Genomic DNA, 25,132 nt, shown 5'->3' with positions numbered 1-25,132 from the left:
AATCAGCAAAGCATCTGAAGGCCAGCATTGCCAGGATGACACACAATTCTGTTGCGCATCCAGTCTTGCTTATGCTGATAGAGGTGACAACAACCATATTTGAAGCTGCACCCAAAAGCAGCCCAAAATGTCATATTGATGTGGGACATTAAAGCATTTGTCAACTTATTCCAAGGTTTCACTTAAGAAGAGTGGCACACTATTAGAAAAAGAGCAAGTAATGGTAGATTTACTACTGTAGTACTACCATTCTCATGGAAGCAAGCCCCTCTTGCAGAATGAAGTAACATAATTAAGGAAGAGTCCTGGAGACAGTATTAGAAGGACAACTTCTTCAGATCCAAGGAACAGTACTATATAGGAGATCTCTAAGCACTCAGTTTCCATCACACAAGTCCACCAACTTTCACAATAGAACACACATATGAAAACAAAACCAGTGAAGATCTTCACTTTTACCATGAACTTGGCTGGACCTGTCAATAACAATACACCTTCAGACAGAAGGTCATGCACACACAATGGATGCAGTGCAGCTGCTGAGATGCGTTACAAGAAACAGTAAAGTCTTTGGTGCACAAAGAAACACTAAATACCCATCAGATAGACAAGACATAGGAAAACACCCTCACAGACCAGTATTTTCAGAGAGTTTATTTATAGAATTGTTATTTCAATTTGGCACACAATTGGAAAATGCTAATACAATTTGGTGGGACAACAAGAAAAGAAAGCCAGTGTTGCTGGTCCTTTGGGGAGAAAAAAAGAACTGTGAATTACAAGTAAGGAACAACTGGGGTTGAAAAGAGTATTATCTGAAAGTGGGTTCTCTGAGCTGTAAGCCATAAAAAAGCCTGAAAGTCTTCAAACTTTGAGACACTGGTATGATGTTTCCAAGCTCTCCAGTAACATAGACTGAAGCCACCAGAGGCGAGTTTAACACAACACACATTGTTTGCTCTATTGGCATGAAGCAGAGCTCTTCAGAGCTTAACTTAATTTACTGTTTGCGTTTTATCTGGCTTGCTTCTGCTCACATTGCATGCAGTGGGAATGCTACTACTGACCTCAACAAAATCAGGCCTTTCACAGAGGGCCAATGGAGCTTCATTCGTAAGCAACAGAGCTCTGCACCCAGAGGAACAGAAATACTGAATGCTTTTAAGATTACACAGAGCAGCTGTTTTCTTCTCTTACTTTTTCAGACAGTTTAAGTTCTCTTTAGCCCACTGTCAGCTTTTCTACATGTTCAGTATGACCAGCCATATGAACATCTTTCCAAGTTGCCTTTATTTTGTTGGCATCTATCACACTTCTGGTAGGATCAGCACCGTAGGCCTTGGTCCCAAACCATAACAGCTTTGGGATAAACTGGGTAGCTTACTGCTGTGGTCCTTTCACTCTGGGACAGCCTCTACCTGCAATCTCACATTTTTCTTGTCCACATGGACTAACAAAGAGGAAAGCATTGTGAAACCACAGAGATGAGGAACAGCAATGAAGGGAAAATGGCTAATTACTGGCTCCAGAGGAAATATTATGAGCACTTCTGAGCCTCTCTCAGAAGAACTGAAAGAGCTGGTATGGCATCTGAAAACCATGAAGTATAAGGCTTCAACAGCTTCTCGATACAACCTGAGAGGCATGACTTGCATCTGGGGTGAGAAGACACTGGCAGTGGGCTAGCACTTCATACTAGCTACGATACAGAAGGTGTGGTTCAAAAGTAAAGCAACCTTTTCAACCCTCAGAGTTGGCTACCACAGTCTCGTCTCAGCAAGTTATATTACAATGAAGTTGATATCATGCATTTTTTTATCACTGAGGACTGCAGGTCAGAAGGCAGACTATGAACGTTATTTTGGCAAAGCGTAATCTGTAATGGTTTGTGGGGAAGGGCCTAAATCTCTACAACAAAACACTGAAAAAAGGCTCAGTGTGAGTGTCCCGACAGAAAACCATCCATTCAGGCACTCCTTGGTTAGAGGCAGCAACCCCTGCCCTCATCCTGTTTGGGCTTAAAATCCCACAAGCCTTTATATGTGGTCCATTAAATCTTACCTGTATGGTCGCCTAACCCCAGAAGGACGAAAGAAGTGAAACTATCAATGTAATTTAAAAAAAAATAAAAAATAAAAAAATAAAAAAAAATTTGAGAAACAAAAATAATGTTCTTTGTTACAATTTTTGCAGCACAGCCATCTGCTGCTTTCCTCTCCACTTCCCTAGCTTACTTTAGAAAACAGTTCCACAAAGCAGTTGGGCACAACTGGGGAGCCTATAGCTTAGAAAAGCAGTTTTGCCATCAGAGAAACTACAATTGGAATGACATCCACAATACAATGAAACAGGAAGCCTCTGCTGGCATAACACAGAGGAGGCCCAGCACAACATTCAGTCACTTCTCATTGCGCTGCTCTTGGGGGATGCAGACTCCCTGCTTTACACTGTTAAGCCGACAGTATACAGTATTGTACAGCAGTTGTACAACTCCAGCAGATAACAGGATGCTACAAAGATTTTGGGATACATTTGCTTATAAACAAAAAGCAGATATGAGCTATAGTGCTGACTCCCTTCCATGCCCTTGATCTCCAACCACTGGCCATTAGAAAAAATAAATCTCTTCTCGCAGCTGAAATCTGTCTACTCTAATGACCATGCTGTAAAAGCAAATACATGAAACAACACCTCTAGATGACTTTGCAGCTTCACCTATTGGTTAATTCACCATCTGATTAAGCCGTCTCTGCTAAATATTTTCATAATATTAAGTGCTCTGCAGATCAGAACAAACAGCTCTTATATAAGTCCACCTGTAAAAGTCTGGCAAAAAGGCTAATCTTGAAACTAGGCAAGTACAATATTCAACCCTTTTACTTCTGTATCCATTTATTTAGAAAATATTCACTCAAGTTAGGACTCTCAGTACAGTATGAGGTATGATCTATCCTACCATCCACTCTTTTTAGCAGAATGAAACAGAGAAAACACATACGGCTTTAGAATAATTTCACCTGCAATTACCTTAACCATAATAGCCACTCAAAAAATTCACCATTGGAAAACCAATGCTAAAACAATATATTCTCTTAGTTCCCTTGTTTGGAGCTACTAAGATACCATGAATTCTTTTAATTGAAATTTGTAGAAAAGGCATACTTTCATAGGACCCACCTCCTCCATGCAACTGTTTTAATTAGCATCCCTAAAAATCATATTAGAGTTTTATGTGGAAAATGCTAAAATGTAAAGTACAGTGTTCTAGTCCAGCAGTGAGACATGAGTATGGTATGATTTCCCACCACTCTGGGCATAAGCTTAAGTCACATCCATGCAGCTAGGACCAAACAAATACTTAAGCCAGAGTAACAAAGTTTTAGAATGGAGTGTAAACATAGTCAAAGAAGTAAGACATACTGAGTGTTAACACTACACAAACAAGTATTGAAGTGCACTAGCACATGTGCACTAAGTACTTTTGAACAACTGCTGGTCTGCATCAAGAGTTGCATTTATTGTAAAATGACATCAGAAACCGATATTCACCAGGTTCTTACCTATTTTCACACCAAGCAACTCCTCTATTGAAATAGACTGGGAAACCCCAAGCACCACCTTAGGCCTCAGCTGTGGGAAAGCTGTACAAGCTCAGGCTGTCCTAGAAGTAATTAACTGGGCACCTCACTCTCACTTTTCTTTCATGTCACAAAAAACAGTATTGGGCCAGTAAGGGTCCCCATGAAAGGTACTAAACACTGATCCATTGCAACAAGCCAATTAAGGATACAAATGGGTCTAACCAAGCACACATCTTCCCAATGGAAGACCAGGTATTTTTGCCAGCATAGGGGAGGAAAGAAAGGAGGACTGAAGCTCTTCCCTGGACCTTCTCTTCCTAAGGAAGAATAATTCATGCAAATACTTGTTTACTGTTCTATACTTTCAACTAAGAGGTTGAAGTAAACCCTCACACAACATGTAACATCTTATTTTTCATTTCTCATATAGAAGCTAAGTCTGATCACAGCTTATGCAAGGATGTGATAGAATCGTACCTGAAAAAAAAGCACATTTTCACAAGGTAAGCTAACATATGATTTCAACCTGAATCTAAAACCACAATGTGCCACAGAGTTTGTTTTAATTGCCTATTTAAGTATTGTGCATTCAACCTCTGTGACACAATTAGGTTTTAATACTAGGCTAACTATGGCTATTTCTCATGTTTAAATTTTAATCAGTGTTCTTTAACTAATAAACAGAAAAGCTGCTCCATATTTATTTTTTTTTTATTATTTTTATTAGGCTTTAAGTCATTTAAATCAGCCTGAAGGAAAAAGAGCTGCAGTCTTCTTGTAAAATATTACTAAAGCCTGGATTTATTATTCTTTACTGAGGTTTGGAAGCTCAACAAGTTCTTCAAAATAGATCAGACCCTTTTTAAAAAGGGCTTGTTCAGTTATTTGTCACAGCATATAGTAATTTAAAAACTGGAAGTTCCTTTGTGTATTATCTACATGCATAAAAGCTATTTTCAAACAGCAGCAATAGTGTCAATTTTGGAAAAAGAGTTCTCTAAAAAAACTACCCGTACCAGAAGGCTAGTAGGACTAAGCTGCAGTCTACTTTGCCAGTAAGTTTACAAAATAAAAGTCTGTATCTGTTGTCATGCAATATCTGAGGAGGCTGTCTTTTGGAAATATGAGTATTAGCTAGAAGTTAAAAAACGCATCTAACATGCTCCACTACCAATATAAGGAGAAAAACCTCTTCTTAATCAGAACAGCAGTATGATAAAAAGAAGTTCAAATGAAAGTAATGCAAGGATTTGGTTTAAACAGCCTAAGCTTATACTGAATAAACTTTGAACAGTTTATTCAGTATAATAATCTATATTAATGAAGAATTTTAGCTTTCAAAGCGAGATGGGAAGCTTACCTACTGATAATTCAAATAACAGGTAAATTTTTAACCTTCTGAAACCCTTCAAAGTGATGCAGAGAACAATACAGATGGCTACATTTTTGCAGATAGAAGTCCATGTGTTTTTGAGGTGCAACAAACTCATTTGATATCAAAGGGCCCACGTTCTGTTCTGTATATACTGGATGGACAAAGAACATTTTTTAGTAATGTTTTGCAGACCCTGCTGTACTTTAAGCACATGTTCTTCAAAGACTTGCTTGAACAGATTCACATTCAAATTGTCTCTCTCTATATAAAGTATCACAAACCGAGTAACTGCAAGCTGCTTGGGATGGCTCAAGAGTTTTTTGCAGAAAAGAGTGCACCTTAACCTAAAAAGAAAGTTATTTTGGGGGTTGTAGAAAAACTGCTGGGTTTTATGTTATGTTGTAAACAAAACTAACCAATCAACTTACTATTTCTGTTAAACTCGTTTCATATGACTCTGTCCAGTGGAAAAACAGAAACAAAAAAAAACACCCCAGGTACTGAAGGAAGAGGCAGCTTCTATAGGCACAAACACCAAATGATGAACAAGTCCTGCATTAAAGTCCAGCATGCATCTTCAACACTCTAAGCAGAAATCAAGAACCAGAAGTAACTGTTAAAAATTATACACAGAAATGCTGCCTTCTTTAAAAAAAGGTATATGGAAATAAATACACTGATTAATAAACCACTGATATTCACAACCCATCTCAACTAAACTAGTTTACATCTACAGGAAAAAGTCAAAACAGTACAGAACATGTGGGGTTTTTTCTCTCTCTTAAAAAGGAGTGCCACACTGTCAAATATAAACTGTTGCTGCATATAAATGTGTCAACCTTCTTGTGCTTTCCATTCAGGGGATACAGAACACAGAATCATGTTTCCTGCTAAACTGTCCACAGTTATCAGATGCCTATATAAATCAACCTCTCCCTACCTAATTCATTATGCAGTTGCTACAACTACAGTAACAAGATGTAAAAGGTTCCAAGAAATTCCTGTGAGAACTACTTATGAATAATTTTGGATTTTTCTTTAGTTCACCTACATTCACCAATATATACTGTAAATGCACCTTCAGTGTAAGAACTGCATGAAAACAGTCTGAAAAAAATAAAACATGGAAACTGAGATGTGAGGCAGTCAGTCCCCTTCCTACTTCTGATTATCATTCTTTTTTAAATACCACCACTGAAAAAACCCAATGCATGATATAGTCCCCAAACCCCCACCAAACTGCTTTGCTGTGCATCTTTCCCAGCAGGTTTTCCACACCTGCTTCTTCAGACAGAGCATTTGGAGGTTACAAAAGCATGACTTGTACTTCTCCATCAGTCATGTTTATTTGTGTGATGTTTTTTCCAGATCTGGAAGTTTTTCAATTAGTGCTTTATGGTTCATGTTGATACTGGCTATAAGTCCTCCCTCATTGCCATCTGAGCCAGTGTAACTAATTTCTTCACCAGATAGGGTAGTCATATGGCCACCCAATGCTCTCAACACTGCATTTCCAGCACATATGTCCCACTTCTTAATGTAGGTGACATGGATATACACATCAGCTTCTTCTTGATTCTTTTCAGCCACATCAAGGAGGGCCAACACTTTATAGCCTAGAAGAAAGGGGAAGAGGTTAAAAGAAGTTAACCCAAGTTTTCCTGTTCTCCACAAAGGGCAAATGTAATAATATGCATACACAACATTTAGGAAAGTGATGTCATTGTATCATTTATATAATGTACTTTATCTGCCCTTTGACCTGTAGAGAAAGTTTGAAAAAGTAACACTCCCTCCCAACCCACAATTCCACTGCAACCCAATTAAAACCTTGGGTACTGGAGACAAATTATTTTTAGACAGCCTTTACCAATATGCTACATTGACTTGCCTAGAGATGCACTGAAAGACCACCAGAAACTCAAATACAGTTTTGCTCTTATGTTCACTTAGTTTTCAACCTCTGTATTATGCTAGTCTACCTTTTCGTTCCTGGCTTTTTATTAACAATGTAAGGAAGATGCATATACCACTCTTTAACAAAGCAACTCAGCCCAGGGTATTCTCTTTTATCATACATTACACAGTACACACTCATTGGTCAAAATGGTATTCTTCTATGGATTTTTTTCAATTTTTCAACTGTTCAACCAATATTCTTGTTTTATTAAGCTGCTCCTTTTTTATATTCTTATACAGAGTCAAGCCCCAGAGAAGATCAGCTATAATCACTTTCACTTTGTTGTAAGAAAACAAGTTTAGATCAATCATCAAGAACCTGTGCAAGATCTTCTTTACTAAACAATCTGTAGGGGAGCCCTAGCTTTCCATATTAAAGACACAGAAGATACATTTCCATAAAATTTGAATTTTTCATGGCTTTTCTGAGACTTTAGAACAGTTACTGCTTCATATTAGTGCATCGTATATTTGCATTCTGTCAATAACATGCACAAGTATCTTGTGTAGGGTCACAAAAAGTATGCTAAAACCTGTTTGGACTGAGTACGAGGCAGATAAAAATGGACTTTAATGCCATTAGTTTTCTCTTTTGACATAAATGCAAGAAATAGTACCAAACTTTAATGGCTTTTTCTTAAAAAAAATCCCAAGACATTTGTTACTACTATTTAACTAACAACCATCAGATTCTCTTCTATGATTCTGTATGTGGTTACACAACCCTTTTTCCTCCACAGAGTCATTGGTGATTTCAGTGAACACACATCAATGTGCTCAGTAAGAGGACCTCAGTAACACTGCTGGTCCAGGCTTAGATACACTAATATTAACTTGTGAACAGTCTAAAACCTGAACCAAATTTGCATGTAAGCTTCTATAGGCAAGAAAATAACCTGTGTCCCTATTGCCACGTGCTTGCTTATAGAGATGTGAAGAACAAAATATAAGAGGAAAAGAGGAGATTCCACAGTTATTTCCTTTTTTTTCCTAATAACGCTATCCCACTAAATCATTCAGAAGCAGTAAAATAGATAGGATGCTCAAGGAACCAAACCTGCTCCACCAGCTGGGATTATCACAGTTTTATTTCCAAATGTCTGTCGTGCAACCTGCTCAACTTTTCCTGCATGGGAGCGGGATACAATAATCCTTGGGGTTTTCTCATTGTAGGAAGAACGAGCTTTTATATTTGACCCACCATCCACCATTGCCCAGGCTACAAGAGAAAAAAAAACAAAACTGTTGAGATTTGCAAAAGGCAATCTCTCTTAAGTGTAAAGATAAAAGGATACTTATCTGAGAAAATGGAACTGATGCCTCTAATTTCTCTCCCTACTGTACAAGAGAAAGTTAGGGCTGACAGAAGGAAGGGTTACATGCCCACATATGCACACAAACAGAAGAGAAAGCAAAACAGCCCCATATACACGCCTTTCTGCATATGGCATTATCCCATACCAGACTATTCATGTGTGCTACTTCCAAAATATAGAGTAAGGGCAAAGAATCCCAAATAGTACTACTGAGAACTTGCAATTGGAAAGCCATAAAAGTTAAAAGGATGGCTCTGAGTCTGAAACAGACCCAGAATTTCCACAAACAAACTTTTTACAAGAAAAAGAAGCCCCACTACCCATCAAAGCAGATAGCAAAATGTTACTGAGGCATTTTACTCAGAAAGGTAGTAATGCTAAGCAAGGAAATAGCTCAGGAGGATAGTAATACTAAGGAAAACATTAGATGGTGCGTTTTGGAGGACTGGATTTAGAATACATAACCCCCTACTTGTTTCATTATGAGGTTCAAAGCCAAGCTTGGTAGGTGATATCCCCTAACCATTAATTTGATGTTTACGTAGCAGACTAACCAGAAATTTCATCTCAGTAGAGGGCCAGATTTCACGACAACAGACTGAGATATGTGTAATAACAATTCTGACTGCTCTTTATTTCTTTGTATTTGTTTGGTACTATTAGGAACAATCCTATTCACAACACACTGGCATTTCCAGCTTGAGAAATGAATACTCATTACACAGAATGACAGAATTCACTGTATCTCATCTGATGCCATGTCTGAATATTTCATGCTTTATTATTCCTGAAGGAGATAAATTCTCAAAATTACAGTGCTAAAAAAAAAAACAGAACAACACATTCCTTCATATAGATACTGATAGCAGAAAAATATCTTCCACAGCATAGATTCTTAGAGCATACTGGAATACAGCACATACTTAAACAACTGGAAATCAAGTTCATATTTAAAGGCAGTAAAATCTTTCACACAAAACATTGAGCATTTGGGGGGGGGGGGGAGAATGTGACACAACCCAAAAAACAAACAAAAAAAAACCAACAAAACCACCCAAACCAAACAAAAACAAAACAAAACCCACCCAAACCAAACCTCAAACAAACAAAAACCCCAAAAACCCCCACCAAAAAAAAAAAAACAAACATTTATTCAGACTTTATTTCTGTGCCAGAGCTACTGAATAACTTCACAACTCTAGAGGTCAGTATTGCCTAAGGGAAAACAAGAACAGAAGTTCTTCCAAATAGAGCAAGATGCAACTACTAAAACTACTTTGAAGCTTTGAGAAGTACATACACATTGCCAAACTTGCCATGCCCACGGACACATCATTAATACTAAAGAATTATTAGTTCACAGTTGTGGCATTAAAAGCATGTCAGATAATCGATAAGGTTATGCTAGACAGCCTTGCCTGTTACATACAAGTAGCTGCCACTAAGATCTTTAATCAATCTTTGTTATTCACATTAAATAAAAACCAGCTCCTGGGTATAATGGCATGGTTGCAAGTTCTGCTGAATAAGCAAAATACTCTTCTGCTAAAGACTAACAGCATACATAAGACTGGTCAGTATGTGTAGGTTTCATTTTCTTTGGGTTGCTAGAAGCACTTTGATTGAACGGATCTTAATTCTTAAACATATTTTCAGTTAATTTAAAGTGCATCGTTTTTATGCTGAGGCAGCATTTTGCTTTGTGGTTTTATAGCACATAACACAGCTGCAGCTCTAATTCTGAGGTCTGCAGCAGCACTCTTTTGCCCCAGGTACTATTTTCTCATTCATACCTACAGATGTTCTCTCAGACATCATTTAAATTTTTAATTTAACTAATTTAAATTAACATTCTAATTAACAGTATGACTGAAGATGCTGGAAAGATGTGAAGGCATATAAGTACCTGTATATGCCGAGAATGGCTTGTGTATCACTCCTATTACTGGTTTACCATTTACAGCCACGCAAACCATTGTCGTGACATACTGTCGGAGATTCTCTGTGGGCAAAACAAGAAAGTGAGCGATTTTACAGCAGGAACACAGAAAGAACACAGACTTAACATTACAGACATTTTGGTTTTGGAAGGCAAGTCTACATTCTGCCTCTTACAATTATGTAACTCTGTTGTATCTTCAAACAACTCTTGCAGTTTTCAAAACACTTCAAAGACTTTTTCAGCTTTCCAGCAATTTTTTCCTGTTCCGTAGATGTAACCTATACTACTACGAGATCTAATGCTAACAACTCTGTCTTATGTAGTATGTGTTTTCATGGAAAACTGTGTCCCTATATTCTCCCTTATCTGCCCCACCTCCTATCCTTTACTGGTTCAAAGCTAATAATTCAAATACCAAAGACCATTCCCCAGAAAGGGTGATTGTATCAATGGAATATTTGGAGAAAAAAGGAAAAAAAAAAGAAAATCCCCATTTTTTAGATTGCTCTTCCGTACTTATCATCAAGAATTTTACTTGGATCTTAAAACATTTGAGAAAAGGGGAAGATTTAATTATGCATGCTTTTTTAAAAAACTATAACATTTTTGTTTAATATCAAGTCGAATAGAATACGTACAGAGTATTCCCTTTAACTAAACAAGCAAAACACATTCCAAAAAATTTAGCATTGCCACAGTAATAACTGAAATACAGAAGCTTATAATTCCAGCAGAATCCATAAATGACAGTTATTTATTTTAGCAACTACTTAGTTGCAAGTTGCAAGGAATACGAAAGTAATTTTAGAGTTGGACTACACAAAAGTAAACCATGCAGTCTGATACGTATAGAGGTTTCATTATGCAATTTGAACAATAAATCACACTGCTTTGACATAATACACTTTAGCAAGAGATGTTGTTTTAAACATTTACGATTTTGACTCCAGTATAAAAGGCAGACATCAGAATTACACACATGATTTGTCAGCAAGAATCAGCTACCTGTGTATTCTTGTGTAGCATCTAATGGATCGATCCAGACAGTAACACTTTCTGCTGGAACCTCTTTAGGCTGTATTTTTTGTTTTATGTCTTCAGGAATACTGCGATTCCAAGAGACTGTCTCCTTATCAGCTGTATCAACACGTTCTTCAGAGTTTATCTATGATAAAATAACAAACGTAGTTGCATTAACTTATTAGATACAGTCACTGTGGGATTCAGGAAAGTTAGTTTTGCTCCCACCTTCTCTTTCTCCCTTCAACTCCAGCTCAAAGTATATGAATTAGTAACTTTTCAGCAACTCACAAGCTATTACCATCATGTAACAAGCAACAGAAAAGCACAATCCAGAATTTGATTGTGAACCATACAGCAGCTGGACACTTTCTTTGGCTGCAGTTTTTCCTCCTGAACATTCTTGCAATGTGAACTGCAATTTTTTTAGAAACAAAATTTACATGCAGCTGCTTCAAAGACTACAAACAGAACATTTTGGAGAATCATGCGGTACATATAGATACAACAGCAGTCTAATTACTCCATTCATGCATATCAGTAGATGCAGATTGAAATGCACAGGTATTTTATGAATATCAAGCTTATCCTGGACAAACTCAGACATAAAAAGGAATCCTACAGAGGACAGAAGCAAGGACAGGTAGCCTGGGAGGAATACAGAGAAACTGCCTAAGCAGCCAGGGATCAGGTTAGGAAAGCTAAAGCCCTGACAGAACTAAATCTGGACAAGGACGCCAAAGACAACAAAAGAAGTTTCTATAGGCTCGTGAGTGATAATAAGAAGAATAGGGAAAATGTGGGCCTTCTTCTGAAGGAAATGGAAGACCTAGTTACCTGGGATAGGGAGAAGGCTGAGGTACTCAGTGACCTTTTTTGCCTTGGTCTTCACTGGCTAGAGCTCCAGCCACACTGCCCACGTCACAGAAGGCAAAGGCAGGGGCCAGCAGAATGAAGAACTGCCTGCTGTAGGAGAAGACCAGGCTTGAGACCATCTAAGGGAGGTGCACAAGTCCATGCAATCTGATGGAACTGCTCCACAGGTCCCGAGGGAACTGGCAGATGAAGTTGCCAAGAAATTATCCACCATATTTGAGAAGTCGTGAAAGTCCGGTGAAGTTCCCACTGACTAGAAAGGAGGAAACATAACCCCCATTTTTAAAAAGGTAAAAAAGAAAACCCTATGGAACAACAGGCCAGTCAGTCTCACCTCAGTGCCTGGTCAGACCATGGAGCACATCCTCCTGGAAACTATGGAAAGTCATGGAAAATAAGGTGGTGCAGTCAATATGCTGGAGGGAAGGGATACCACCCAGAGGGATCTTGACAGGCTTGAGAGGTGGACCCATGCAAACCTCATAAGGTTCAAGAAAGCCAAGTGCAAGGTCCCTGGATCAGGGCAATCCCAAGCACAAATACAGGCTGGGTGGAGACTGGACTGAAAGCAGCCCTGAGGAGGAGGACTTGGAGGCATTGGTTGTTGAGAAGCTCAACATCACCCAGCAATATGTGTCTGCAGCCTGGAAAGCCAATCGTACCCTGGGCTGCATCAAAAGGATTGTGACCAGCAGGTCGAAGGATGTGATCCTGCCCCTCTATTCTGCTCATGTGAGAACCCCTACGGACTACTGCATTCAGCTCAGGGCCCCTGTCATAAGAAGGATGGGGACCTGTTGGAGCAAGTCAAAAGGAAGACTATGAAGATGATCAGAGGACTGCAGCACCCCTCCCATAAAGGAAGGCTGAAGAAGAAAAGACTCTAGGAAGACCTTAGAGCAGCCTTCCAGTATCTAAAGGGGCTTTACAGGAAAGCAGGAGGGGGACTTTTTATAAATGCATGTAGTGAACTTATAGGGGGAATGGTTTTAAACTGAAAGAGGGTAGAAAATTCATCCCATTTACTTTTAGCACCTCAGTTACATAAGGAGACTAGTATTTATATGCTCCTTCTACTGCTAATAAAATGGAAATCATTGCTACTGTGCCTTTCAAGTGTCAGCCTGTGTGAACCCTTCAGAAATGCCTAACTCCCCTAATTACTTAATAGGACAAAGATGTTTATGGCTTAGATACATGGGTTGAATGTCTTGAGTGTAGCCAAACTGGACTTTTAGGACATTTCAGAATATTAGGACCACAAGGTTTTTTATTCTTTCTATTTTTAAAGGTGGCTTCCTCTAATATAATTCTAAAGAGATGCCAAACTGACTAGCTCTAATGTCCAGTCAAGGCAAAATAGTAGCCACATGTGTGATGCAATGTGTCTACAACCCTAGAACCACTGATTTATCTTTATTTGCTACAGGTGGAGTCAAGACTGCGAGGTCAGATGCAGATACCTGCTAAGTCAAATAAATCCCCTCTGACTAAAACAATCTGTTATTACAGATGCTGCAGGCAAGTGACATTGAAAGACAATGAAAATAAAGAAACAATCAGAGTACATTTGAATGTTACAAACTTTGTATCAGCATGATTTTTACATCATTCACATCATGACAAGAGACATCACACACCTTGGCTGTAACAGATTATTAGCAGAGGGTTAAGAGCCATCTTCTCCAAGAGAATTCAAAAAAAAAAAAAGCAGAACTGCAGCGACTCCAGCCATACATCACAGCTGTCTTCTCATGTAAAAGCAGTATTTGAAGCATTGTATACCAAACACAGAGACCTTGAAGTTGCCGTGACATTTACAAATTAAACATCTGTCACTATACAATAAACCTGATGATTGTGTTTTCCCCTCAGGAAAACAGTCCTGCAAAGTCAAGATGCCTAGTCTCACAGACTTGGCAGCCCCAACAGAGCCCTCAGGCAGTTTAAGTTCCACTACAGCACATTATGCACCACCATTAAAAAAAAAAATTTTCCTCAACAGAAGGAAGAGACTTCCAAAAAGTTAAAGAGTTGGAACCAATCCTCAAAAGGAAGAATATCTTGTTAAACCTGTTGTTACAGTACACTGAAATTAAAAGACTGCAGCTATCTGAAAGGTATTGTTTTCAGAGAATGACCTACTAGCTCAAAATTTTGTAGTGGTGGCCATGATGCTTCAGCATTTATAATGCTTGTAGAAAGTCTCTCTCAACAGTCACGATGAGCCTGACAGAATAAAACAGAAGAGAAAAAGAGGAGTGGGGGGAGAGGAGAAGATAACAGCAACGAGGTTGCAGAACTATCTGAGGAAAATTCAGAAAAGCCCCACAACTGGGTCACTTGTTCTTCCTTCATTTATACGGCCATTTACTCTGTAGCCTTCACTAAATACTCCAAAAATTACAGTCCCAGTAGAAATTCACAGACATTTCACCACAATGCAGTTATTTTTTTTATTTTTTTTTTGTCAAGAAGCTACAGTATAGATTTTGCAAGCCAGAGTTGCCAGAGAGAGGACCACCAACCCTTAACACTGGGAACTTCTTTTTTGCCCTCCTGTTTTATTTTTAAGGCATGAAAATACACCTGGAAAACATGACTGTGTCAGTATGATGCTCCCTTCCGACTTGTTATTCTCATTTGCTAGAAGTCTCCAGAGGTCATGACCTTTCCTGAAATGATATGTAGTTTATCGTGTCCCTTAACCTTCACTTAGAAATTAGAAGTGGTGATGGTAGAAAGACAGTCACAACACCAAATGTTTCAAACAAGACATTCTGAGTCTATTAAACTGCAACATTAGTGTGAATAAAGTTTGCACGCTTGCTATCACATACATAACTTCGCATACTCCTAAGAGTCAGATTTAGATTGAAATCCATCACGCCAGAATTGAGACAGCAAGCAGAAGACATAAATAGGTATTTGAGTTAGCTGTAAACTGTAAAAGCAAATCTTGGGAAGGTCTGCAAGCTGCCCACCAACACCAAGCTTAACTACATTTCAGGAGTCTTTTTTTTAATGCTTGAAGGGAAAGCCCTCCTCACAAAGAACTGCATCAAACCCAGATTTAATAAAGCACACAGAAATTGTTAAACAGAATGCTGCTGAAAGGTCAACAAAAACAATTATTTCATAAATGAGGGAGTTTGCATCTCACCAGCACAAAGCTTTCTCAAAACAAGCCTCGGAGGTGCAGGAATCTCATCATGGAAGAGGGATGCTGCTCACAGGCCCCACAACAGAGATCCAATGGCAACATCTGGCAACAATGATGCGCCTTTTGAAACACCCAGGCATTCCCAGCCTCCAGAAACCCGTCACACAGAAAACATTCTCCTCCAGTGTTCTGCTGATGGGAATACCGATCTACTCAGGGACATGGGAAGCAACCTGCGTACTATAAATCCATGTGGATAAATGCATTGCTCTAAACTAACAGCCAACAGTCCTGACCACGTAAAGACTACAGGGAACCTCACAGTGGCTCTTTGTCCTATGTTGAACTACTCCCTACCGGTACTTCCCGATATCTTCGTGGCAGCTCATCACCCAACAAACCTTGATTACTAGCTAGCTGTCCATGGTGAGATGGACAAACTCAGGCTTTTTGCTGGTTTGAAAGAGTAGGACACAGCTGTACCTTTGCCTTTGAATTCACCCATTAAAGATAAATTTAACTGAAAACATGTAAGCTAAAAAAAAAAAAACAAACACCAAAACTAAACAAAAAGCCATCAAACTAGAGGTTTCTGTTCAAAAACATCTCTTTAATAAACATTTGCACATGAAAATGCAATGCTTTTCTTAGAGTGCTTGGTGATATGTGGATTTTATTTAAATTTATTACTACCCATCCTTCTCCATATTCTTATCCAGCCCAATACTCATTCTGTATTTTAATATGCAAATAATCCAATATCTTGAAAAAAACATGAGACAGCACAGCTCTTTATTCCCAAGAGTGTCAATATCCACATTTGATAATTAAAGTCCTCTCAAATCCAAATCTCAGTGCTGTCTTATTAGAATAGAAAACAAAACAAGAACAAAATACTATCCCGCCTGTAATACAAAAAAGAAACACTAATTAAGCTACTCAAGGTAAAAACCAAAACAAACCTCATAGTTTAGTTAACAATAAAAGGTAATATTCACTAGTCAGAATATAAGTATACTCCCGGCATTACAATTCAGGAACAGAGACTGGTGCAGGTTGCCTGGAGAGGCGGTAGATGCCTCATCACTGGAAACATTCAAGGTCAGGCTGGATGGGGCTCTTAACAGACTGATCTAGTTGAAGATATCCCTTCTCATTGCAGGCAGGCTGGACTACATGAACTTTAGGAGTCCCTTCCAACCCAAACTATTCCATGATTCTATGATTCAATGATAAGTCTATTGATTTGGATGGGACCATGAAAATGAAAACTCTGGAGGCCAAGACAAACCAGCATGTACAGGGGAATATTAGTAAAACATTAATAGATGTTTGACTTAGTTTTTCTGTTTAGTTAGGGCACTAATTCTGCATGACATACACAGCCCCTTCACCAGTGATTCACAATGTAAACATTACCCATATCTGAGATTCAAACTTCACCATTTGTATTCACACATCACGAGATGGACGAAAGATTGGAGGGCCAGAAATAAATAAGCAAATGCAAACATTTACAAACCATAAACCAACAATGGTTATGATATCTTCTTACAGGATTACTGGGAGATGTTCCCTGCAAACAGCAGAAAATATTTTATCACTGTATGCACCCTCTGGACTAATGTCCAGAACAGCCGGTAAGAAGATACCCACAACTACGCACCTTGAAAGGAGAGGTGACCTACCAGGGGGTTACATGCAACTATAATTTATTTACTGTTATTTGGCTGTGCTTCAGAGATGTCACAACTCAAGGGACAGCAAAAGCCTTTGGGCTTTCTTCCACTTACAGACCAGGCCTCACACCTTGTACCTCCAACCAATGTCACTGCCCTGCTCTGAAGAGTGACATGTCCTACACTACAAGTCAGACTGTTTTACTTCCACTTGGTCAGCTTCTCTGTTTTTTCCCCTCAAATGTGCCAGAGGTGAAGGCTGTCTTATCTTCTCAGAGTATCTGTATGCACAAAGTTGTATAAAGGGATCAGATGCCAAACCCTCTGAATGTAAACACCCCCTCAAGAAGTCAGGATGTATAAATATGCACAAAAGGAGTGCACTCTCCAGGAGAGCAAGAAGAGGTCAAAGCACTGTATTTCCAATAACCAAGAAAAGTATCTAACTTAAACAGGACTCCAGAATCTGCTATACAAGGACAGACTTCCATTCACACCAAGACTTGGCTCACCTGCTGTCAGGACCACTCATGATCCCTCCCTTCCAATTTTGAATTTGGGGTAGAGAGTAGCAGTTTTTACAATGAACAAAAGCTGCTTCCTGAATACTTACACTACTTGACACTGAAAAGAATGCAAACTTGGAAATCAAAGTATCACTTCCTTTAAGTTTAAACACCTTTAAGCTTTAAACAATTTGAATAGTAGCCTTGCCAGCATAGTAAAAAACTCTATTTTTATTCAATACACTGGCATTTTTAAAGACAGCTGCTTCCTTTTGGAAAGGTTCTTTTCCTCCTTAGATTACTACAACACATTAGAAATTAAAAATGAGCTTTTACAAAGCCTTTCAAAAAGGTTCCTCTTGCTAGGGGGTACAATTTACAAAGAGTTTTAGCAGTGTAAATTTTGCTATCAAAGGACAGAGAGGACCTTATTCAAACCACATGGTTCTCTAAATAAATAGCTTGTTAAAAGGTAATCAAGTTTAACAAAAATATAAAGTATATTTGTATATAAATGTGTAACGTACAAAAATATACTAACGTGAAATAATAAAATGTATAAAAACCACTGGTCTCATCATTCATTTGAAATGAAAAAAAAACCCAAATACTTCTATAATAATGCCACAATACAGGTAAAGGACACATGCATTTTTCAAGACACGGAAGTCCTGACAGAAGTTTCCATCTATTAACTACATCTTTATTTAATTTAATGACAAGAAGTGATCACTTCATGCAGGAACAAGATCATAGGGTATGCAAAGAAAAATATGGACAAGCCTAAATGTCAAAAAGCTCAACTCGTGCTTATCAAAACTTGTTATGTGGCTTTGGCCAGCAGGAAGCAGAGTTAAACAGGTTTTCATAAATAGTAAAGATGTATCAGATGACAACTCTGCTTCTACTGGCCTAGAATGAATAGAGCAAAAAAATGCAAGAGGGAATCAGCACGGATCACAGAATTCAGTTTCCACCAGTAATCTGTAGATACAACTACTTTAAGCCCAGCAAAAGAAATAGTCACTCACTCATTAGCTCACACAAGTTGTTTCCCCAGATGGCAAAATTCTCCATTTCAGTTCTATGCAAATGCAAGTCTAGCAAAGAGAAAAGGATGACTAGCTTGTCATGAGAGCTGCAACACTACCTTTCAGTTTAAGAAAACATCCAAATAAAACCAGATTAGGAGCCTACCAATACAATATATAACACTGAGAAAACTTCCAGCGTGAATTTAACTGACAGATGAAACACCCCCAGTACCCACAAAAGCCAAACAAACTACTTGTATTTCCATCTGATAATCACAGAACTCATTAACATAAAGTTACAGGCTTTGATTTCTTTTCATGTAGAGAAAACCAGCATAAGCCGTCTAACATCAATTAGAACCCATGCTGAGAGATGCACCTCCAGACAACACCTACTACTGAGATATCAGATTAACATTCACGCTTCTTACTTTAAACTTGTTGGCAGCTGCCAAGATCATCTGGGTCAGAAAGATGTTAATTTTGTTAAAAACTTAAAACCTGAAGATGCCATTCTCACAACACAAAGAGACAAACAAATTACTGAACTTACTCAGCAAGGCACTGAAATCCTTCCAAAGTTTAAGTAGCATTTTGTTTTTTAAACCTACTTCTTTAACAAATCTATCTGTCCCAAAGAATCTGTATCAGATGCAGAGCTCACCATCTCAGATGAAATTCCAGTATGATAGTTGGCACTGTGGTCAGAAGTCTGTAAATGGCATGTTTAAACCTAGAAAGTACGTCAGGTACTTCACAAAAATGGAGTGCTTGGAGACATTAATCTTCAAAAAGTGGAATTAATTTAGAAGGAAATCTCATTAAAAGTAAAACCGTCATGTTCTTCAATTTCCATTTCAAACACTGATGCCTGATTCCAGCATTATCATGCTCAAACTTGAGATGAGCTATTTATCATCTGTCTTAAGTGGGAAGGAGATAGAACATTCAGATTCAGACCAGTGGCAAGACTAATAAAAAGAAGCCAGAAGACTGGGACAGAGGAAGATTTGATATACATCACAGTCACAATAACAAAACAAACAAACCTCAAAACAATCAAAAAAAGAAAAACCACACAAAATACCCCAGAAGGGACAAAGGTTATTTCTCTATTCAGTATTTAGAATAGAAAGCAAGACACATAGGTGGTGCAACAACGGAACATAAATTAATGAACTAGGTAAGTTCAAGATCCCTTCCAACCCAAACCATTGTACAATTCTAATGCACTGGTCAAAAATAAGCCCAAACTTGAAAAGTGAGAGTATAGGGCAGCATTTATTCTGTCAAATAAGACAGAAGGCTTCACCCCACGAAAAGAACACTAGGACAGTGCACAAGCAAAGTAGCAGAATTTTGTGGGGGGTTTAAATTTCACCAATTTAAAATTAATGGGTTTTTTTCATAGTCAGAAGAAAGAGAGAATGTGGCTAAAGTACTAGTTTAAGGGTCACAACTTCCTCTGTTAATCACTCCTGCCTTTATAAGCAAGAACAGGTGCTCCTTCAGATGTGCTGGAACAGGCTGCTGATAGAGCCACAATGTGAAGTAAACTAGGGCATTCCTAAATAACCTTTATTTTACATTTTTACCTTGCATATATTCAAATATCAAGCTCCTGACACTGATCCCTGGACAGGCAGCGCTAAAAGAATGGAAGACCCTAATGCATAGTGCTGAGAACCTCTTTTACCAGGTACTGCTGCTGAGACACAGGTATCATGAATCATCTCTTTAAACAGAGAAGCTCCTCTCTGCAAAACATTACAGTGTTTCTGGCCAGTCTCTAATTTAATTTGGGAACACTGCCTCCCCAGTTTCCTCTTCCACTGAAGCATCTTCCTAATCCCAGGGAGATTCCCATCCCAGTCCTTATCGCACCATCACTGTGTTAGCACAAGGAATAAACAGCAGAACCAACCAGGAACGCAGCAAAGTAACACAGAAAAGATAAAGAATTTAAAAAATGAAAAGGAGCAGAGGGGATAATTATAGCTGGATCAGAAGTTTAATCCATTCTCAGCATGACAAATAGATAAGGACAACACATAGGTAGTGCAGAAGAAGTAAACACCTCAAAGCCTGTAACTGCAGTTCAGGACGTTATCAAGGGAAACTACTGCATGTATTTTAACATTAAATGTATTTTAAACAACTACACTTCATAGAAAATGAATGCAAATAAGCACTGCTGGATGCTGACTGTGATCAGAGAGACAACACCGGGTAATACCCAAGGTAGAAATAACTGAATTGCCCCTTCCTCCATTATCTTTCTCATACCTATTTCTGAGGGATATAACAATAATACCCAATAGCACTCAATTTTACCACACAGTGATAAAACAGAATTGATCCATTCCTCTTTGGTTTTACCAAAGCTGGTAAAGAAGTCTTGAACTGATGCAAATGCATCTATTTATATCAAGTAGAGCAGGTGACGTAAGCAGTGGAGTTCCTCTGTAGAGTCAGTACCTTTATGTAAAAGAACAACACATTCTCTATGCTCTTTGTTGTGGTGGGTTGTTTTTTTAACTCTTCCTGCCCTCAGATCTTAAAGAGTTTTTGTATAAATCACTACTATCAGGACTGTAAGACTTTTTCCAGGTTTATGTCAGCTTTTGCAAGTGAAAAGCGTAAGTCTTCCATCTTTTCTTAATAATCACACCTTACAGGAAAATCTGCTTCAGACAGACGATTTGCATGCTTTCCCAATTTTATGTCCAGCAGCACAATACAGGGAAAGCAAGGCTGCTCACTGACTTCAGCTTATTTCAGTCAAATGATTTCTCCCCCTGGTTATTTTTAAACATTGGAACGCCATGGCTATTCTTAGAGGTTCATAGAATGGTTTGCAGTGGAAAGGACCATATAGCTCATCTAGTTCCAACTCCCCTGCCATGAGCAGGGACACCTTCCACTGCACCAGGTTGCTCAAAGCTCCATTTCTTTTACATTATAGACATATTTGGCAATTTGGTTGTTTGGGTGTTGTTTTTTTTTTTGTGCCAGTTTTGTTGTTTTTTTTCCTAGCTCCAATATTTGGCAGTAATTTAAATCTTGAGGTACCCCTATTAGGCCAAGGACTCCATGATGAGAGTAAATCAGCATTTTACGTAAGTTTACTCATAGAATTCTTTCAGTTTTTTCAACAGCTTTGTTAGCAGGACCTTCTCTAGCAGGAGGAGGGGTTTTATTCCACTTCAGCAATGTTTTTTGTTCTGGAGCATCACTCTGTACAAGGGGATAAGGCTGCAGGTAAAAAGTACAATGCTTCTTACAAGATGCAGCTTCATATTGTCTCACATGAAAGGTATCTCAGGAAATCCTCTGTAATCCTCCTATTCAACCCAAAAAATGCAGCAAGTCTGTTCTATAGAACAGTCACAGTTTTAGGTGTGTTGTGCTGAAGGCACACATGAAGGATTTGCAGATTAAGATGAGACCTTGTCTTTACACCTCAGGAAGATACAGTGCTACACGCATACAGTGTAAAGAAAAAAAACCCCACATTATTTTGTTTTGGACAAATGTTTACAAACACCTCTTCACTGTATAGACTTTAAGAGGCAGAACGTCTCATCAGTACATACAGCTTAGTGCATATTTTTTAAATGTTGCATGAGATAACCTGTTATTATCCAGATCATGTACTCAGAATACCAAATATCCCAGAGCTGGTACGTCAGACTGAGTAACTAGATCAGTTGAAAGATTTGTCAAGCAAACTCTTCCCAGTCACCCTCAGTGCTCAAGCTCACTGACAGGAGAGGGATGAAAAAAGAAAAAACACATCTGATTTTTTTCCCCCAGTTCCACAGATGTGCACACACATTTTTGTCCTCGCACTATGTTGGAGAACACACCTGCGCTTCAGAAAGTACTATCTAGTTTTAAAGACCAGCAGCAAAAGTTAACTGCAAAGAAAATAAAAAAAGGAGTACCAAAGCTTTTTAAAAGTAGATTTCCAAAGTCAACAGCTTCTGAGAAGAACATACGCCAAGTCACTGCTATGCATCCCAGGCACCCCAGCAGAGTTTACGCACATAGCCAGACATCGAACAGGCACTACAGTTCACTGAGCAATTCAAGTCCAGACCAAAGCCCCAGCCTCCTCTAGAATAGACAACACTCGTATCTAACAAAGTCCCTCCACCTGCAGAAGGGAAGAAACTGTACAGGTTCCAGGCAGCAATACAGGCATGCTGCAACACCAAGGTCTGTGAAGACACTGAACAAGAGAACGGGGGCAATGCTTTTTCTTCCTTTAACGCAGGGCCTGCTAAGGGGGTTTGCTATTAACTGCTAATCCAGCAATCTTCAGGAAATAACTTCACAATCTTTCTGTAGAGGAAGATTAATCAAGTTTACTGCAAATATTGAAAAATTTACTGTTTTCTTTAGATATTATATTACATTTTAAACTCTCCAAAAAACAAAGCACCAAAAACCTACATACCACCCTGATGAACTTCTAAAACTACCACTGAAAATTCATTGAGCAGTAACTAGACTTATCCAAAAAGTAAACTTAACTACAATACCTGTCCAGGAAAGGCATACAATTGTCACCTTTTGAATCCAAAACTAGGGTTTACTATCAGTTTTAAATGACAATAAAAACCTAGACTTCAACATCAAGAGACTGCAAAGAAGTTCCCATTCACTAAAGCAAAAGTGATAGCAACGTCAACAAAACCCCCAAAGCCTCAAAGTATAACTCTGGTTTGGGTGTGACCTTAGGTGTTAGGCTCAGATTTCATAAGCTCATGAGGGCAGGGAGAGGTATGCACCTATGAAAGAAAAGCAAATTTATTTTGCCCACGTAGGCAGCGACAGTGACACAGCTGTTGGTTTACCTGCTGGCCCAAAGCCACAAGAGCTAAGACCTCAGGTAATGTAACACTATGTTCCTAAACCACAAATTTCCAATCCTTTCTCCCTGTAACTTAAAAGTGCGAATAACAACTGGCAGGAAGGATAATTACAAAAATAACAGTATTCCTAATTACATAGGACATAAACACCATAAACACGTGCAGAATAGGCACTATGAAGTGGCCTTTATCCTTAACCATAGAGCACTTAATCTGCAAGTTAGACTCAGGGTTTTTCACTCCTCATGTCCATACCACTTCAAATATACTGCTTCATATGACACAGCTTTGCTTACACATGATCCATGTGCTTCCCCTGCAACCCAGCACCCACGGCAACATGTATGAAGTGGCACTGCCACTGAACCTGCGACAGGGGAAGAAAAAATGCAAAACCAGGGCAGCGTTTCCCGTCGGCAATTACAAAACCGAGAGGCGACACGTGTCTCCCCGCAAAGGGCTGAGCCCTCATGCCGTTACTATTAAGCAGCCTACCCCTGGGGCTCTACACCGCGGGCTGAGTGGAGCCCACCTCCGGGCCCGCAGCCTCCCACCTGAGGAAAGGGACCCCGGCACCCACCTGCACGGCGGGGAAGGCGCTCTTCAGCAGATAGAACATCTTGCGGTTGGACAGCAGGTCACCGCTCGTCAGCTGCTCCTCGGCCCCCTCCCGCGTCTTCCCCTTGGCCTTGGCCTTGAGGTCGTTGCCATCACGGACCCGCTTCACCTCCTCCCCACCCCTGACAGCAGCCAGGACGGACACGGCCAGCAGCTCCCGCAGGTCCACGGCACCAGAGCCGTGGGGGGTCTCGGGCTCGCCGGCCGCCGACTCGCTCAGCATAAAGAAGGCGAAGCGGCCGGCCAAGAAGCCGGAGTAGAGGTGGTAGAGAACACCCAGCCCCAGCAGGCAGAACACAGCCATGCCGAGCGGCGAGAGACGGATCCCCATGGGGGCCATAGCCGCGGGGCAGGGGGGGAAGAGTGGAGCAGGCAGCGGTGCCGGGCGCTCACCACAGACCCATAACGCCGCCGGGGCGCTCCACCCTCTGCTGCTGCCGCTACACTGGGGGCAAGACCAGCCCGGCTCCACACTCCTCAACGGGCCGGCGAGCAGGCAGCACTGTCTGTATCCGGGTCAGGCGGGGCGGGGCTCGCCGCTCGCACTGAGCATGTCCCACTGCCCGCTGCGCGGGATTTGAGGTCCCGTGTCGCTCTGCGGCTGTGTCGGTGGGACGCTCCTGCCGTTTCCGATCGCGGGCACGTCTGACGGCGCACAGGCACCCGCTGTTTCTGGCGGAAAGCGTGATTTCGGGTGGCTTCATTTCCTAGGCTGCAGGTGTGCTCCAGCCTGCCGTCTGCGAGGGCTGCTCGGAATGATGGCTCGACAGGCCGGGAAGGCGCTTTCAGGCGGAAATCGCAATTCGCAGTAATTGCTGCTTAATTTCTGAGATTTGCGGTTCTGAGTATCTCTTGTTTTTTTCATACTCGTTAGGTAACTTTGGAGCCCTTGGCTCCCTTGTGCTTCCGGAAGGTGAATTCCTTTCATTCAAGAAACTGAAGCATATCCTAACCATTTCCTTAACCAAGTGATGTGCTAAAGGCCCACGTGTTAATTTATACTTTCTCTTTGGTTCTCAGCTGGTGTGGGAGAGTGTGAAACTGCATGTCTGTGACCAGGATGGACGTCTGAGGTGAAAATCAGCAGTCTGATTTTTTTCCTCTTCTCTAATTCCCTCTGGGAGTTTTGAGTAAGTTATATCAGAAACAAACAGAAAGCATGTTTTGGATTGATCGTGTGTTC

General features: G+C 39.9%; 1 protein-coding gene across 1 annotated transcript; it reads right to left on the bottom strand.

Moving 5' to 3' along the window:
- Positions 1-6,277: 6,277 nt before the first annotated feature.
- Positions 6,278-24,476, bottom strand: BPNT2 (3'(2'), 5'-bisphosphate nucleotidase 2). The gene is made up of 5 exons (XM_062633337.1): positions 23,912-24,476; positions 11,179-11,338; positions 10,138-10,233; positions 7,973-8,134; positions 6,278-6,572 (listed from the first exon to the last, which is right to left on the bottom strand). The coding sequence occupies exons 1-5, from the start codon at positions 24,287-24,289 to the stop codon at positions 6,301-6,303; spliced, it is 1,068 nt and encodes a 355-aa protein (XP_062489321.1). The 5' UTR covers positions 24,290-24,476; the 3' UTR covers positions 6,278-6,300.
- Positions 24,477-25,132: the final 656 nt, after the last annotated feature.

This window comes from Pezoporus occidentalis, unplaced genomic scaffold (assembly GCF_034315485.1).
Source record: "Pezoporus occidentalis ecotype Australia unplaced genomic scaffold, CSIRO_AGI_Poc_V1 ctg4, whole genome shotgun sequence".
NCBI classification, from domain to species: Eukaryota; Metazoa; Chordata; class Aves; order Psittaciformes; family Psittacidae; genus Pezoporus; species Pezoporus occidentalis.
Note: the sequence above shows the minus strand (reverse complement) of the source record. Positions and strands in the feature narration are given on the sequence as shown.